General features: G+C 42.7%; 1 protein-coding gene across 1 annotated transcript in view; it reads left to right on the forward strand.

Annotated features, from left to right (window-relative positions):
* Positions 1–15,418, forward strand: part of LOC142490717 (uncharacterized) — a 51,049-nt gene extending 35,631 nt beyond the window's left edge. The window contains exons 5-6 of the mRNA XM_075593133.1: positions 15,069–15,140; positions 15,257–15,418. Coding sequence (XP_075449248.1) covers positions 15,069–15,140; positions 15,257–15,418 — 234 coding nt within the window. The remainder of the gene's footprint in view (positions 1–15,068; positions 15,141–15,256) is intronic.
* Positions 15,419–15,895: the final 477 nt, after the last annotated feature.

Consider the following 15,895-nt stretch of genomic DNA (forward strand, 5'->3'; position numbering starts at 1 on the left):
ACGTTACAATTGTGAGAATACTTGATAATTATCATCATGATAATGATGAAGTGACGTGATTTATATTGCAAAAATATTACCAACATTGTCATATTGGTAAATTAGAAATGCTAAATGACAGTAACATTTGCAACAAAATTGTGTTTTCTGTTAACAGTTTTACACTTGGTACATGTAGGACACATCCACACACGTGTGACTTATACATACACATGTCACAAATGTAAATTAATGTTGACTATTAATTCCTAGAATTAAAAAACACCTACATTGCTAAATATAAGATGTAGTACGCATTGTTGTGATTACAGGCATTCATGCATGTAGTGTTATGATCAGTCAATTTCATCCGTGATGAATGAGCTCCCGTAAGTAAACAAATAAGTACAGTTATCCCCTTGTCTCCAAACACATCTATATTACATTAATGGAATTTATAAGGAAACATACATAAAATGTGATGAAATGTGAGTAATCATTTTCTAATACAATGCACATGAAAGCTCAAGAGTAGCTAAATGCATATACATGATACAGAAAGTACATGTATGTTACATTTGTGTGAAAACCAATATGTTGGGTTTTTACTTCAAATAATTATAGGAAGATTGAGGTAGGCACATCTTATGAGAGATGTCAGCAAATATACATACCATGATCAGTCATACTGGAGATATACCTATAATGCAAAGGAACAATATATAAATTGCAAACATTGACATGCCATCTTCAGTACCGTAAACAACACAGCAAAGTGTGTATTTGGTGTTAAATGTGCAACACCATGTATATTTAATCACATTCCAAATGTAAATCAGCCTGGTGTACACATCATATGGATGTACATGTTACACTGCACCAATAACATTGTATGTAAGCATACTAGAAGCATGAATGTGTATGGGCATAATATGTGTATTGTGTTAGCATAAGGAACAACACAATGCTAAAATATTAGTGCTTTGTTACCCCATTTGTATTCACATACACACAACAAAAGTACAATTGAAGAGGGATTATATAACCTGTGCAACAATAACATACCGGTGCCACATCCCTTTGTGCACACAGCAGAGAAAAGAAAGGTGTGCAACCCATATTCATCTGTGTCCTACCAGAAGGGTATATAAAAAAACATTATTGTTAAGATAACATAATGTAAGTATAAAAGTAGAACTTGGAACATATATGTTTTTACTTACAAGAAAAAAATGAATTGATGAGATTCTGGCGTGTCTGGCCACCACTGGCTGTTTGTTCATTTTCAGCAGCTACATGGGTGGGATGCTCGTCTACCAAAGGCTCAGCTAGGTCTGATTGTACATTGTGCCTGAGTGCAACATTGCGCAAAATGCAACAGGCAAGGATAATATCAGACACTTTTTGAGGCTTGTATAGAAGAGCCCCACCAGTTCTGTCCAGACACCTAAATCTGGTCTTGAGTAGGCCAAATGTCCTCTCTATAACAGATCTTGTAGATATATGGGCTGCATTGTACCTGTCCTCTGCTTCAGTTTGAGGGTTTAGCACCGGAGTCAAGAGCCACGGCCTAATTCCGTATCCTGAGTCACCTATAATGAATGGAGCACACATAAGCTGACATTAGTGATCAAATTGTACAATGCCAACATTCCTAAATAAAAATGTGTTTTGTGTTAGAACATGTAAATGTGTACTCACCCAGCAGCCAACCATGTTCAAAATGTCCCTCTTCGAACGCATGGAAGACTGAAGAGTTCCTCAGGATAGAGGAATCGTGACTGGAACCAGGGAATTTGGGTACCACATGCATTATCCTCATCGTCGCATCACATACCACCTGTACATTGAGTGAATGGTAGTGCTTACGATTGCGGTACACATGCTCACTCTGACTAGGTGCAATCAAAGCAACATGTGTGCAATCGATTGCACCCAGCACACATGGTATTCCTGCTATATTATAAAAGCCAGTCCTGACTTCCAGCCACTCTGTCGCCTCTGTAGGAAAATGAATATAATTCCTAGCGCGTCTATTGAGTGCATAGAGAAACTGGGTCAAGGCCCGCGAGAATGTAGATTGCGAGACCCCGCCCACTATGCCCACAGTTGTCTGGTATGACGCGGAAGCAAGATAATGTAATGAGCACAGCATTTTAACAAGCCCAGGGACTGCACGACCTCTGGCTGTGAAAAAATCTAAATCTCCCCTTATCTCCTGATAAAGAGATAAGATTGCTGCTGAACTCAAACGATAGCGACTTACAATCTCCTCCTCACTCATCCCATCTAACAGGGTTCTCTCCCTGTACAGACGCGGACGAGGCACAACTTGTCTCCTCTGTCTTCTCCTCTGATCTCCTGTCCCTCTACCTGTCCCTCGGCCTGTCCCTCTCCCTGTCCCTGTCGTATCCGCGTGACTGTCCCTGTCACTGTCCCTCGGTGTGTCCCTCCCTTGCCCTATATGATTCTCTTGATCATCAAGCATGTCATAGAAAAGAATGTTCCTCCGTCTCCTAAACAATCTCAACATTTTGAAATGAGTAGCTGTGAATGAGCAGGTAATGGGCGTCCTTTAAATAGGTATGTGATGATGTCAGGTGACATAGTAAAATGCAAGGTGTTACATTAACATAATAAAGTACTTCTGTGGCAAGCTGTGTGCAGTTGTTGTTATAAGTATTTGTTGTGTGTATTCTGCAGGGAATGATGATATTTGCCAATGATGTGACGTGAAGCTTTGTACAAACATTGCTTGCAAATAAATAGTTGCATGTGCAATGCATGTAAAACTTCTGAAGGCAAGAGTCAGTCATGTAATTAGACAAAAAGGCTGAGATTGACGTGGGAAAAGTTGTGTGTAACATGTGTAATTAGCCATGTTATTGTGACATGTTGACAACAATGAATAGTCGTGTGCATATGCATGCATTTCTGTAATGAGGATAGTTGCTATAGAATGAGTTTACAAGGTGTCCCAATGCTGAATTACTGTACATGTGTGTATACACTACCGACACACTTTATTGAAGTGTGGTCGGTACCGCAAGCCGGGAAATCTCCCGGCTTGCTAGTGGCCGCCCCTCGGCGTGCCGCGCGTCATAGACGAGCGGTAACGCGTCATCGGGAGCGTGCGCCCGCTGCACGCGTGTCCAGGGGCTCCCCGAGGGAGCCCTGGTGTCCCGCGATCGCGGGACAGCGGCAGGGGGTTCCGGGGGACCCGGCGGACCCGGCAGCGGTAGGGAGAGCGCCCCGATCGGAGGGCGCTCTTCCGCTGCTTCGGCGTGCGCCCGTCACACTCGGGCGCGCGCCAGGCTACTGCTGCGGCACAGAACGGGCAAATGCTCGAATAAACTGTGCCGCAGCAGTAAGTTAGGTTGAAGTGCTTGTAATGCTACGGTTACAATGTAAACATGCAATGTGATTGAGCGTCCAATAAGTGACGTCATGAAAATAGGGAGGACCCAAAAGTATATGTAAACATGAGAATACAGATGTACATGAACGTTTAAAGATGTGTGACACATTACTAGCATTGTGTAATGTAAAGGAAGATGAATATACGGTGTATGTGTGACATGTGTGACATGTGTAACATCATGTAAATAATTGTCGCTCAGTTCAATAAAATGTGTGATATGATGTGAGGTTCTCCTTTAAGAGTTGAGTATAGTATTTTCCCTTGGCACATCATCACATGATGAGTAATGTGACCCGCAAATGCTGAAAACATGTAAAAGTATAATGTTATGCAAATAATACACGTCAGCTGTGACACAATGCAGGGAATGCCCCCACACTGTAATGCAAATGACGTTTGTATTGTGAGCAATGAAACGTAAACAGTACTATACTGTTATACGTCCCCGCTCCATTGACTCCATTGATGTACAGAAGTTTTTTTTTTTCTAATTGCCGTTCCGGCAGCCTTAGCGATCGTTCTCCCCTCCAAACTGCCAACTTTAGTTGGCGGGAGAAATTGGCCATAACATCTCAATTTCGTAGTGCCGATCAGCCCCGATAAGCTGTTTTTTTTTGTTGAATCCAGCCGATTTAAAAAAGTGGCGATCAGTGGCGAAAACAGGCTTATCGGCAGCCGACTGGCCATAACAAAATAATCGGCTCCGAAACATGGCGATTTCAAGCACTTATCGGCGCTTACTGAATCTCAAACCCAATTTTGGCTATAAAATGGCGATCATTCCCTTATCAACGCTTACTGCATGAGGCCCTTAGTGATTACATATCACACCATTCTGTCCCTGTTATGTTCCCCTCTTGTTACCCCCAGTCATCCTTATTTATAATGTTACTGCTTAACCCTTCATTCCCTGATGTCCGGTGTTAGCTCCTTTTATTATTATTATCAACTATCATGCTTTATTAGCATTTTCTGCTAAACCACCTGGAGCCTTTACACGTTTTTTTGTTGTTCTTGTATTTATAGCCTTCATAATTACCATTTTGGGTCCACTCGCTGTACAGCTCAATACTGACGTGGTGTTTAAAGATGAACTGGGCATATTTCTGAGGTAGACCACCACATCTGATCTTGTATTTCTTCCGGACCTCAAAGAGAAATAAAAATGTAGTGATTTAATAAATGTAAAATTTGATAAAATATGTAAAAAAATGCATACTGTAACATAAAGTTTTCCCTAAAATCACTCATTTATTAAGCCTGCTTGAGAGAAAAAAATACAACTTAATTTTTTATTTTTATTTTTGGACTTGAATTTCAGTTTGGCAGTGAAGTCATTGTAGACTGTTTCGTATGTAGGGTTTCTCAGGCATGGTCCCATGGCCCAGGCGAGTGTAGGTGTTGATAAGTAGCCGAATGCCTTTTGCTTGGTTTACTGAGGTAGGAGTGGGGAAGGGTGCAACTCCGTAAATTGTTTCATCTTGTGTAATTCTGGGTTGACTGTGCAGGATTACACTTGAAAGAAATCATTTATTTCTGTGTGAATGTCTTGGAACGGCCAGGGGAGTTGTTGATAACGAGTCGAATGCATTGTCCTTAGATTTGTGTGTCTTACAGTACAGCACGGATGATCATGAAGGATTAGAAAGCAACTGTGAACTGTTTGCAAATGTTGTTATTTTCTAAATCTTAACATTGGTTAATTATGTAAACTAAAAAGCATTACTTAATGTTTTCCATTAACCATGAAGTGAAAAAAAATCAATCAACATCTCTGTGTGAAATTTTATTACAGGTTATGACATGTAATTGAATGACAGTGCATACACAGGCGGCACACTTTATTCGAGTGCGGCTCATTCCGCAAGCCGGGACATTTCACTCACACTCCCTCAGCGTGCCGCGCATCACCGATGCGCGGTCACGCATCATCGGGTGCCTGTGCCGCCTGTACGCGTGCCCAGGGCTCCCCGAGGGAGCCCTGGTGTCGCGTGGATGTACTGATGGCGGCGGGACGTTCCGGGGGACCCGGCGGACCCGGTAAGGAGAGGGGGAAGCCCCGATCGGCGGGCCTCTCCTCCGAGGCTTCAGCGCGCGCCCGGCACCGGCACCCTCCGGCGCGCGCCAGGTTACTGCTGCGGCCGAGAACGGGCAAATGCTCGAATAAACTCGGCCGCAGCAGTAGTGTGTTGTCCAAAATAATACTGTAGCACGACAAAGTTTTAAAAACATGAAGATATTAATACTGACTGTATAAAAGTAAAAAAGGCAAAGATTTTAAAAAAAGCGATATTAGAGCTCCACCAAACTTCATCCTTATTTTTTGACACTCGATTTCAAAGTTTCGTTCTGGGGAAAAAAAATTATGTTATAAATTCCGGTAGTGCGCATGCGTTAATCACGCTCAAGTGCGAATGTGTACAGTACAAGCATTGACTTCACGTGACCCACAGCCTCATTTGACGCATCATTGCCATGGACACGAGTGATGCCAGAAGAGTCAAGGTAAGTTTAGAGTTGCAGAGCCTCGCGCGATCCTCCAGCATTTAATTGAAATGCCTCCAGGAAGAGCGTGGGGTTTCTGCCACCACCCGCACCCCACCCAGACAAATTCAGTGCCCCCACTTTGTGCGCAGGGTTATGTGACATCACGTTGCCATGGTAATTTGATGCCGGGTTACCACGACGACGCATTGCTGGAAGGGAACGTACTATAAGTGGATTATGAAGGCTTCGCATGATCCCCCGACATTTAATTTAAATGCCTGGAGGGAGAGCGCGGGATCCAGGGGAATGAAAGTTAATACTATTTACTGTAGTACATTATATTTACCTTTATTATAAACTTTGCAAACAAGGTGGGGATGGGCCAATGTCAGAGGTGTACTGTGCATACAAGCGGGGGTTACTGATGTAATCTGCATTATATTCCTCTTCATTATATACATTGGCAACCGGGTGTAGATGACCCAATGTCAGCGGTGTACAGCATTGTGCATAGCAGCCGGGCTTATTCATTAAATCAGCATCATAGTTGACAGGTGCCTGCTGAAGCTGGTACTCAGGTGGGGCAAGGATTGCTGCTCACCAGGTTTTCAGTCACGGTCAGCCCACTATTGCAATAGTATTGAGAAGCTGTTTGGGTCGGGAATTAGGAATCTAAAATGGATGAAACCCGACGTTTCTGCTTTCGCAGTCGCCATGAGCAAACATACCAGCAAATGCTGGGAGCACAGAGAAATATCCTTTTGTACAGGTATCTCCCAGAGGAGGGGTTGTGCGAAAAAAGCCATCCTCATTAGTTAATGTTTGCCTTACCGAATGCTTCCAGCCAAATTGGTTCTGTGACATGAACCTCGAAAATCTCCAGATGGATGTAACCAAATTAACATACTTTCTTTACTGCATGCTCAAGGAAAGGGTTATGCTACCCCTGGGGAAAGATTGACCTGTGTCTATCGGTAAAAAAAATAAAAGTATATGCATATTAAGGTACATTTCACGAACTGTTAAATTCGAACTATCTTTTGGATTTTTGAATCTTTGTGGATTTTTTTTTTTTTTTTTTATAAATGAGGTACTGTAGGTATTTGCAGATGAAGAGGGGTGTGCATGACTATTTCTATATACTGTATGGGTGATTGTTACTTGTGGGACTGGATGAACCCTCTATACTCATAGTATGATACAGTACATCCCTTTTCTAATTTTTTTAGTGCAACACAATTTTCTGTTCTTGGCACATACTCCAACATTTTATTCTTTACTGTATCTTTTTCAAGGAATAAAAGCTTTGAAATAATATGACATGCAGGCACTGTCTTGTGCCAAGTTTATTAAAGGACTTGTTCTTTGGACCAGAAACAAGGAAGGAATATTCGGAGCAGCAACTGGAAGACAGGATCCAAAATCAAACAGCACCCATGTCAGTCAAAAATAGAAAGGTTTTATTGGACAAAGACGGCAATCTCCATGATTGCCTTGCAGACTTGAAACATGTAGGAGGTGTTCATGGAAATTGCTGTTTTCGTCCAATAAAGCCTTTCTATTTTTGACTGATCTGGGTGCTGTTTCATTTTGGATCTTGTCATCCAGTTGCTGCTCCGGATATTCTTTCCTTGTTTCTTGTCTCGTTTTCATTGAGATCCAGGAAGCACACGAGGATAGAGGGTTGGAGTCTGCACAGCTGACAGATGCTGAGCTCACAGCTACACTACCGGCATACAGTAGCAACCACTGCTCCGGTTGCTTCTACTACGCTATTTTAATTTGGGGGGACAAGCTCAGGAGGTAAGATACACTTTCCTTACGTGTGGATCCCCACCTAAGTGCTAGGCATCAGACTCCACATCTTGACCTTCCTCCACGACAGAACACTATGTGATAAGACTCTTTTTCAGCACAACCCCAGAGTGCACGACAGCAGATACATTCACCTTGTTCTTTGGACCAATAGGAATATTAAAACATTTTTTTATTAAATGCATTCAGAAAGGGTCTATCTAAATCTTTTTCATGATTTGGATTGATGCTCTTTATACAGGGCACCTCAACATTAATATTAATGGTGTACGGGCTAGAAGTTCAGAAATCTGATACATGTATTATCGTGATGTTACCCCCATTTAACGTATCAATAGTTGTAATGCCTATCCACAAAAGTTATTAGCGGTACAATGCCCTCATGTTAACCAGAAACATATTGTAACGTTATCTTTAACGGATGTCTGGTCTACTCCTATGCAAATGAACAGTTTACCTAACACAGATCTACAAACCTCTGTTCATGTTACTGCATTGAAATAATATTATGATAATTAGGTCACATAAAATTCTGTATTACTCACATCCAGTATAGCATCCAGGGTAGGAAGGGAGCGATGTCTATCAGGAACACCCAAAAAGAAAAAATGAAAAATGATGGTGCAGCAAGTTAACACAATAATGGTGCAGGTAAGTCTTGGCTCTAATAAAATGCCTACTTACAACAAGTAAGTGATAAAACAGCAATAACAGGAACAGGATTGGTGATGATTCTGGAAGACTTCCACTCACGTTGAAGTTCATAGAAGACAAGGAGAGACCATAGTGTAGATCAAAGGTATCAGGTTTATAGGTAAAAACGCATAAGAAATGTACTTACAATGTGTACATAGATCAAATTCACATAAGGGTTTACTTGAGGCAGTAGAGGTGTCTGGAGCAGATGATACGCTTGCAGCTTCACTTCAAAGTTCCCCCGTCGGATCGCGGTGGATGGCATCTGACATCACGTCCGGTCTGGGACAGCTGTGCAGTGGGAGGCTCTACGCGTTTCGCTGTGCTTCGACAGCTTCCTCAGGAAACGTGTAGAGCCTCCCACTGCACAGCTGTACCACAATTCCAAGTGCACAGCTGCTCCACAACTGAAGGCGCCGAGTCTGCCTTGCTGTATTGCCGCCCACTTCCTGGTTCGCTCAACCGGAAGTCGTCAGTCCCAGACCGGACGTGACGTTAGACGCCATCCACCGCGATCCGGCGGGGGGAACTTTGAAGTAAAGCTGCAAGCATATCATCTGCTCCAGACACCTCTACTGCCTCAAGTAAACCCTTATGTGAATTTGATCTATGTACACATTGTAAGTACATTTCTTATGCGTTTTTACCTATAAACCTGATATCTTTGATCTACACTATGGTCTCTCCTTGTCTTCTAAGAACTTCAACCTGAGTGGAAGTCTTCCAGAATCATCACCAATCCTGTTTCCTGTTATTGCTGTTTTATCAGTTACTTGTTGTAAGTAGGCATTTTATTAGAGCCACGACTTACCTGCACCATTATTGTGTTAACTTGCTGCACCATCATTTTTCATTTTTTCTTTTTGGGTGTTCCTGATACCATCGCTCCCTTCCTACCCTGGATGCTATACTATTTGTAAGGAAATCTGTACACATTCCCTGTGAAGGTCGAGAATAATTTCAGTTTCACCTTATAATTCACTATATACTTACGCACTATCACTGTTGTTTTAGCGCCGTTCTAAGTCACTGGGATTCATTACTCACATCCAGACCATGATTTTCATAGCATGAACACAATGCTATTTCCTACACTCACATTAACAGGTATAACGAATCTATGTTAAAGTAGTCAACTATTTTTACTTAATAGAAATGTAGATACACCGAAATAGATACATATAAAAAAAATCTTAATCTCAAAAAAATATATACAGCTAAAGTTAAGATGATACCCCAAAAAAAGGGAAGAATAAAAAAAGAATGCCTAATAAGAGAAAAAATCCAACATATATAATCAAAAAAGTGAAAAAGAAAATAATTAATACATTGAAAATGGGGCAACGTAAATGTTTCAGGGTACCAAACCTTTCTTCTGGCCCATTCCTACAGTTATAAATAAAAAAAAGTAGTACTTCGCTTTAGTAAGGATCTTCTTGAAGTCCAATTTGTAGAAGTTGCTTCTGCTGCTATCTGGCAAAACGCCTATCAATCAATTTCCGTAAAAGCCACTGCAGCTGTTGTCCTTTTGAATGCTGATCAGAAGGTCCATCTGGTTTAACTTCTGGAACTTCCGAGGACAGAGATTGAGCCACCTGTGCTGAAGCAGGGATATCCTGAAATTCTGGAGGGTCTTGAGGACTGGAGTTGAAAACCCCTGACTTAACCCTTTCATTACATGGGAGATAGATATATTATGGATCATATACAGTAAATGTCTGAAACACAAAGAGATACATCTGATAATGTGTCATATAAAAGCCTGCCTGTCATTTGTTTTTCTTGATAATGTGTCATGTTCATGTAGTAAACTCCACTATGGTTTTAGTGATTAAAGTGAATGTAGGATACGGTATGTTTGTCTGGCCTAATATGGTACATACAGGTGGTCATATCCAACGTTTCACTTTAGGACGGATGGCATATCTGACGCTTTACAATGCAACGCTATGGGCCGTTTTCCGACGCCTGAATGCCTTACTAGATGCCTGAATGCGTCATCCGACGCTCACCACCACTGATTAACATGGGACTCACTTTACAACGGTTTCACTATTCACTATTCACTCCTACCTATTCACTATTCAACATTATTTCCAGAACGGATTCCGTTGGATAACTGAAGACTGCCTGTACTTAAGTAATAATCCCCAAAGAACATGGTATTACTGGCCAGTAATGCCCAGCTCTGAGGGGATTATTACTATTATAGGCTAAATTTAGGCTTTTTCCCCAATTAAACATAAGACACTTTTGTAGTCATATTGATTTTTATCAGCATGATTGTCTACGTTCTTTTGCTTTTACTGCAAGTATATTTAAAGGAAATTATACATACACATAGCCCCCTCTCTATACACACACACAAACACACTGCAGCCTCCCCCTTATACACACAAACACACTCTGCAACCCCCCTTTTATATACACACCAAAACCCTCTGCAGTCCCCCCTACTCACTCTGAAGCCCCCCTCCTCTACACCCGCAAAACACACCACAGCCCTCTTCCACCCTCTACACTCACAAAACAAACACACAACACACACAGCAACCCCCCTCTACACTTACACACACACACTGCAGCCCCCTGTGAACACACAAAACTGCAGACACACACACACACACACACCAAAACACACCAAAACACACTGCAGCCCTCCTTCACCCTCCCCACCCACTGACACACACTGCAGCCCCCCTCTACACCCAGAAAACAGACTACAGACACACACACCTAAAAAACAGACTTCTGCCCCCTCTGCATCCACAAAACACACACACAAGGAGCCCCCTCCACACCCACTGCAGCTCCCCCCCACACACACACACAATACTCTGCACTCCTCCACCCACAAAACACACACTGAAGACCCACTGCCGCCTCCTCTCTGCATCCACAAAACACACATTGCAAACAAACACACACAGACCAACAAAACAGACTCTGTCACCTCTACATCCACAAAACACACACCAGCAGCCCTCTCTACACCCAATGCAGCCCCCTGTAAACCAACACACTGCAGACACACACACACCAACAGAACACTCTGCACCCCTCCTCCACCCACAAAACACATTGAAGACACACACTGCAGCCCCCCCCTCTACACCCACAAAACACACAAAAACAGAAGACATACACACCAATAAAACACTCTGCTGGCCCCTTTTACACCCACAAAACACACACACACAAACCTTTCCACTCACTCTCCTGTGCTGAGCTCTCTGCAGGCAGGGTGGGGGAGGAGGAGTCAGTGCCTTGCATGTGCCTCCTGTCCAATCACTTCCCATGTCTGAGAGCTGATCTCACTCTGTGAATAAGAACTGAAAGCTGTTTGGCTGAAAAATTTGGTAGGATGCCAAGAATTCTGGGCCATTACTGATTGGTTAAAATTCCGGGCATTATCCAATCAGAGAGCAGGGATTTCAAAAATGCCCAGAATTTAACTGCCTTAGCCTGTAATATTGAATATATTAAGTTTGGGTATACAATAATGTGTCTACATTTTATATCAATAATTACCAAGAACCAGACGTTAGGAGCAAATCTTTATATCACATACAATTACTTCCCTGTGTGGAAAAGAAAAATAGAAAGGTAGAACAAAACAACAACAATAATAATAAAACAAACTATTTACGAAGTCATCTCATCCTTTTTGAAGTGAAACTTCTTTGCTGGCACCTTCAGGGTTTTCAAGGGAAAAATGTATTGACTTGTAAAGAAAAACCGTTACAAAAGTAACATCACGCTGCCAATAAACGCGCACATGCGTCTTTCACACATGTGCAGAAGAGGAGCTTGCAGGCACCACCACTCATGTGCAGTATACCAGCCTTGTCCAATGGTGCTTCCCCCTCTTCTAGCACGCATGCGCACTAATGGCCGCAGCCCTGCGCATGGCTGCGGGCCTCTGTGCATGCGCACTACGGGCCGCGGGCTTCTGCGCATAGCCGCGAACTTCTGCGCATATGCGCCATTGACCGAGGTGGAGGAGAGGAGCCGGGAACACCGGGCAGGGAGAGAGCGAGAGAGCCGCATCCTACGAGATCCCGGTGCTGACACACACACACAGTCACACCGTCACACAGTCACACACACACAAACATGAAGAGTCACACACACAGTCACATATACAGTCACACACACACACGCAGAGTCACACAAGCACACATGTACAGTCACACACACACAGCGTCACACACACAAACGCAGTCACACACACACATGCCGACTCACACACACAAGCACATACACAGTCAGTCACACGCAATCACACACATACACACAGTTACACACACACATAAACGCAGAGTCCCACATACACGCAGAGTCCCACATACACGCAGTCCCACACACACACGCAGAGTCACACACGGGGAATTCATAGTTAGTATAAATATATTAGTACCATGCATGTGCGTTCCAAGTCAAACTTCTTTGTGTTTTATCACTGAAATTGTGTTTTGATTTTAAATTAAAAATATCACCATCACAAATACAATTTGTGTGACAAAAGACAAAGAAGTTTAACTCAAAATGCGCGTGCTCAGTACACACACCCTTTTTATTTTATTTTGGAGCCAAAGTGCCAGGCTCACTAGGCCATGGGATGTGAAGATTTTGTTGCTTGGAGATGAGGAGGAGCGCAGGCAGGTATAGCAAAATATGCAAGAAAAAATAACATATATAGTGCAGATGGTAAAACACTGTGCAGATAGATGTAATCTATAGAATAGAACTCACAAAAATCGCAGAAAGTATCACGTGTCAGAGATCCTTCTCTCTCTGACTGGAGCCCTTTGTGCAGTAACAGGGTGATCCCTCAAGGAACGGATATATATGAATAAAGAGAAAAGCCACAATAGTGCATACTATTCCAACATTTGTATTAGTCACACAATTAACACGAGTATATCACACTCACATTTGCCATGTATAAATCAGATGGGGGAGAGAACCGTAGCTCGTTATATGGTGGTGCAGATGCAGGCAGCTTCACAGCGTTTTGGATTCTCTTACTGTGTCTTCCGCATACGTCACAGCCGTCGCGTCACTTCCGCTATCGCGTCACGGCTAAGGGCGGAAGTTCCCACTGGACGAAGCATCTGGCGAAACGCGTAGAGTTTGTAGTGAGGGAACCCGCTCTGAAGGACTGGCAGAATCCGGGCAAAGATCTCGTCCAGTGGGAACTTCCGCCCTTAGCCGTGACGCGATAGCGGAAGTGACGCGACGGCTGTGACATATGCGGAAGACACAGTAAGAGAATCCAAAACGCTGTGAAGCTGCCTGCATCTGCACCACCATATAACGAGCTACGGTTCTCTCCCCCATCTGATTTATACATGGCAAATGTGAGTGTGATATACTCGTGTTAATTGTGTGACTAATACAAATGTTGGAATAGTATGCACTATTGTGGCTTTTCTCTTTATTCATATATATCCGTTCCTTGAGGGATCACCCTGTTACTGCACAAAGGGCTCCAGTCAGAGAGAGAAGAATCTCTGACACGTGATACTTTCTGCGATTTTTGTGAGTTCTATTCTATAGATTACATCTATCTGCACAGTGTTTTACCATCTGCACTATATATGTTATTTTTTCTTGCATATTTTGCTATACCTGCCTGCGCTCCTCCTCATCTCCAAGCAACAAAATCTACCCTTCTGGGATCTGGAACTGTCCCATCAGATGAAGTTGAGCTGCCCTTTACACTTCTATTTTTCACTATTGGTGTTATATTGTGTGTATATAAGTTGTATTCCTAACAACATTATTGGTTCATCTGGGAGCGCCCAGTCCATTCCCCACTCCTTTCCTTCCCCTTCCCTCACATACCTATATTTTTGCATGGGATGTGAAGCCTTACTTTTGCCATGGGCACTGGAGGTGGCATGAGTGACTCCACAAGGGATGGAGGAGGTGTAGTCAACAGCACTATTCAGACCCCTAATGTGGGCAGGAACTCACTGGATGCTGCCAGTGTCTTCATCATGGAGGGGGCTTGCTGGCTCTCCATCCCCTGCAGCACTGCCCATGTCAGTCCATTCAGTGCTGTTGTGATCTTCCCCATGATGTTACTCATTGTACTGCTGTTCTGGTGCATCAAGTTTCTGACGACCCCAACTTTGCACCTTGATGTCTGCTTCATTCTTGTCAACTGTGTAGCTATAGCAGTAGGGTGATGGTTAACAGATGGAAGAGCACCAATAATCAGTGAACCATAATACTATAAGCAGGTTGCTGACGGTGAATCTTAGGAGATAAGTTCTGGGTATGGTGGGTATTTAGATTAATCAGATTTAAAGATACTGAGACTCTTTAACTGATGAATAAACTAGTGTTATTGTGGATAGTGAGCAGTTATATGGTCCTAAAAGAGTAAAAGGATAACTTTATACTGATTGCCACCTTACTTCAATGTGCAAGGCATGGCCTATAGTGTTTTCTAATCTTATGAGGGCAGACATTGAAGCATGTTGCATACATTATGTAGCAAACTTATAAACACCTGTTTGTGTGACTGCGGTTCAAATAATACACTAATCTTTGTTCTGATCTTTAAGGTTGTGTATAAAGTGACACGTACAATATACATGAGTTTAATACATAGTGCATAATATATGTAATGTATTTTCTGATCATCTTTGTCCATTAGACCAGGAAGTCCCAAGACCTGGGAGGTAGTAATTACCTCACCCAGCTGCTGCTCCTTATCCTTGAGATGAAGGTGAGCAGGTAGTTCCCTCCTTTCTTCCTGGCATTGGTCGCATGGTCAGACAGCTTTAACTTGCTGTCGGCCCAGCGCTTCTTAAGTATATCTATTGTGCAGCTTGTGTTCCCCAGGGCTTCATGCGGGTGAGGATCCTGATCCAAATCCTCTGTTTTTCAACACTGCTAGTGCATGAGCACAAAACACCCAATAAGTTTGGGTGGTTGTCCACCACTCCATTAGAATGGAGAATCTCAAGTTCCTCCTCAGTGAACTTGAGAATTTGGTTTCTTTAAACATCTGAAGCAGGCGCACTGGTTCCAGCAGCAGTAGTGAAAACTCAGGTGGAAACACAGCCATGTCACCATTTCAACTTTCTAGCTTATATGGCTGAGTAATTCAGTTTGTAATGTGTATTTATTTAAATTTGCAACATGCTCATGGGTATTATGTTCGGTAACGCACATGCGTTATTTGAAACATGTACGTTAATTGGAACTCCCATTATATTGTTTCCCACTGGGCATGTGCGGTGTATTGTTTAATGTATCACAGTGAAATGGTAATCCCTGTTCATACAGGTAATGTAACAATGCTAGTTGGGCAGACTGCTTTTGTTTTTGCATATCATTAGCTTGAGGATGCCTGTTAAATTGAGGAAAACAAACGGACGTTACATATTTAGGTAACTTCACTTTAGTAGGCCAAATTTTACAGAGCTTTTAGTATCTACCTCTAAATGTCTTAATAATGAAGGTATAAAACATAAGACA

Source organism: Ascaphus truei, chromosome 3 (genome assembly GCF_040206685.1).
Source record: "Ascaphus truei isolate aAscTru1 chromosome 3, aAscTru1.hap1, whole genome shotgun sequence".
Classification (NCBI taxonomy): Eukaryota; Metazoa; Chordata; class Amphibia; order Anura; family Ascaphidae; genus Ascaphus; species Ascaphus truei.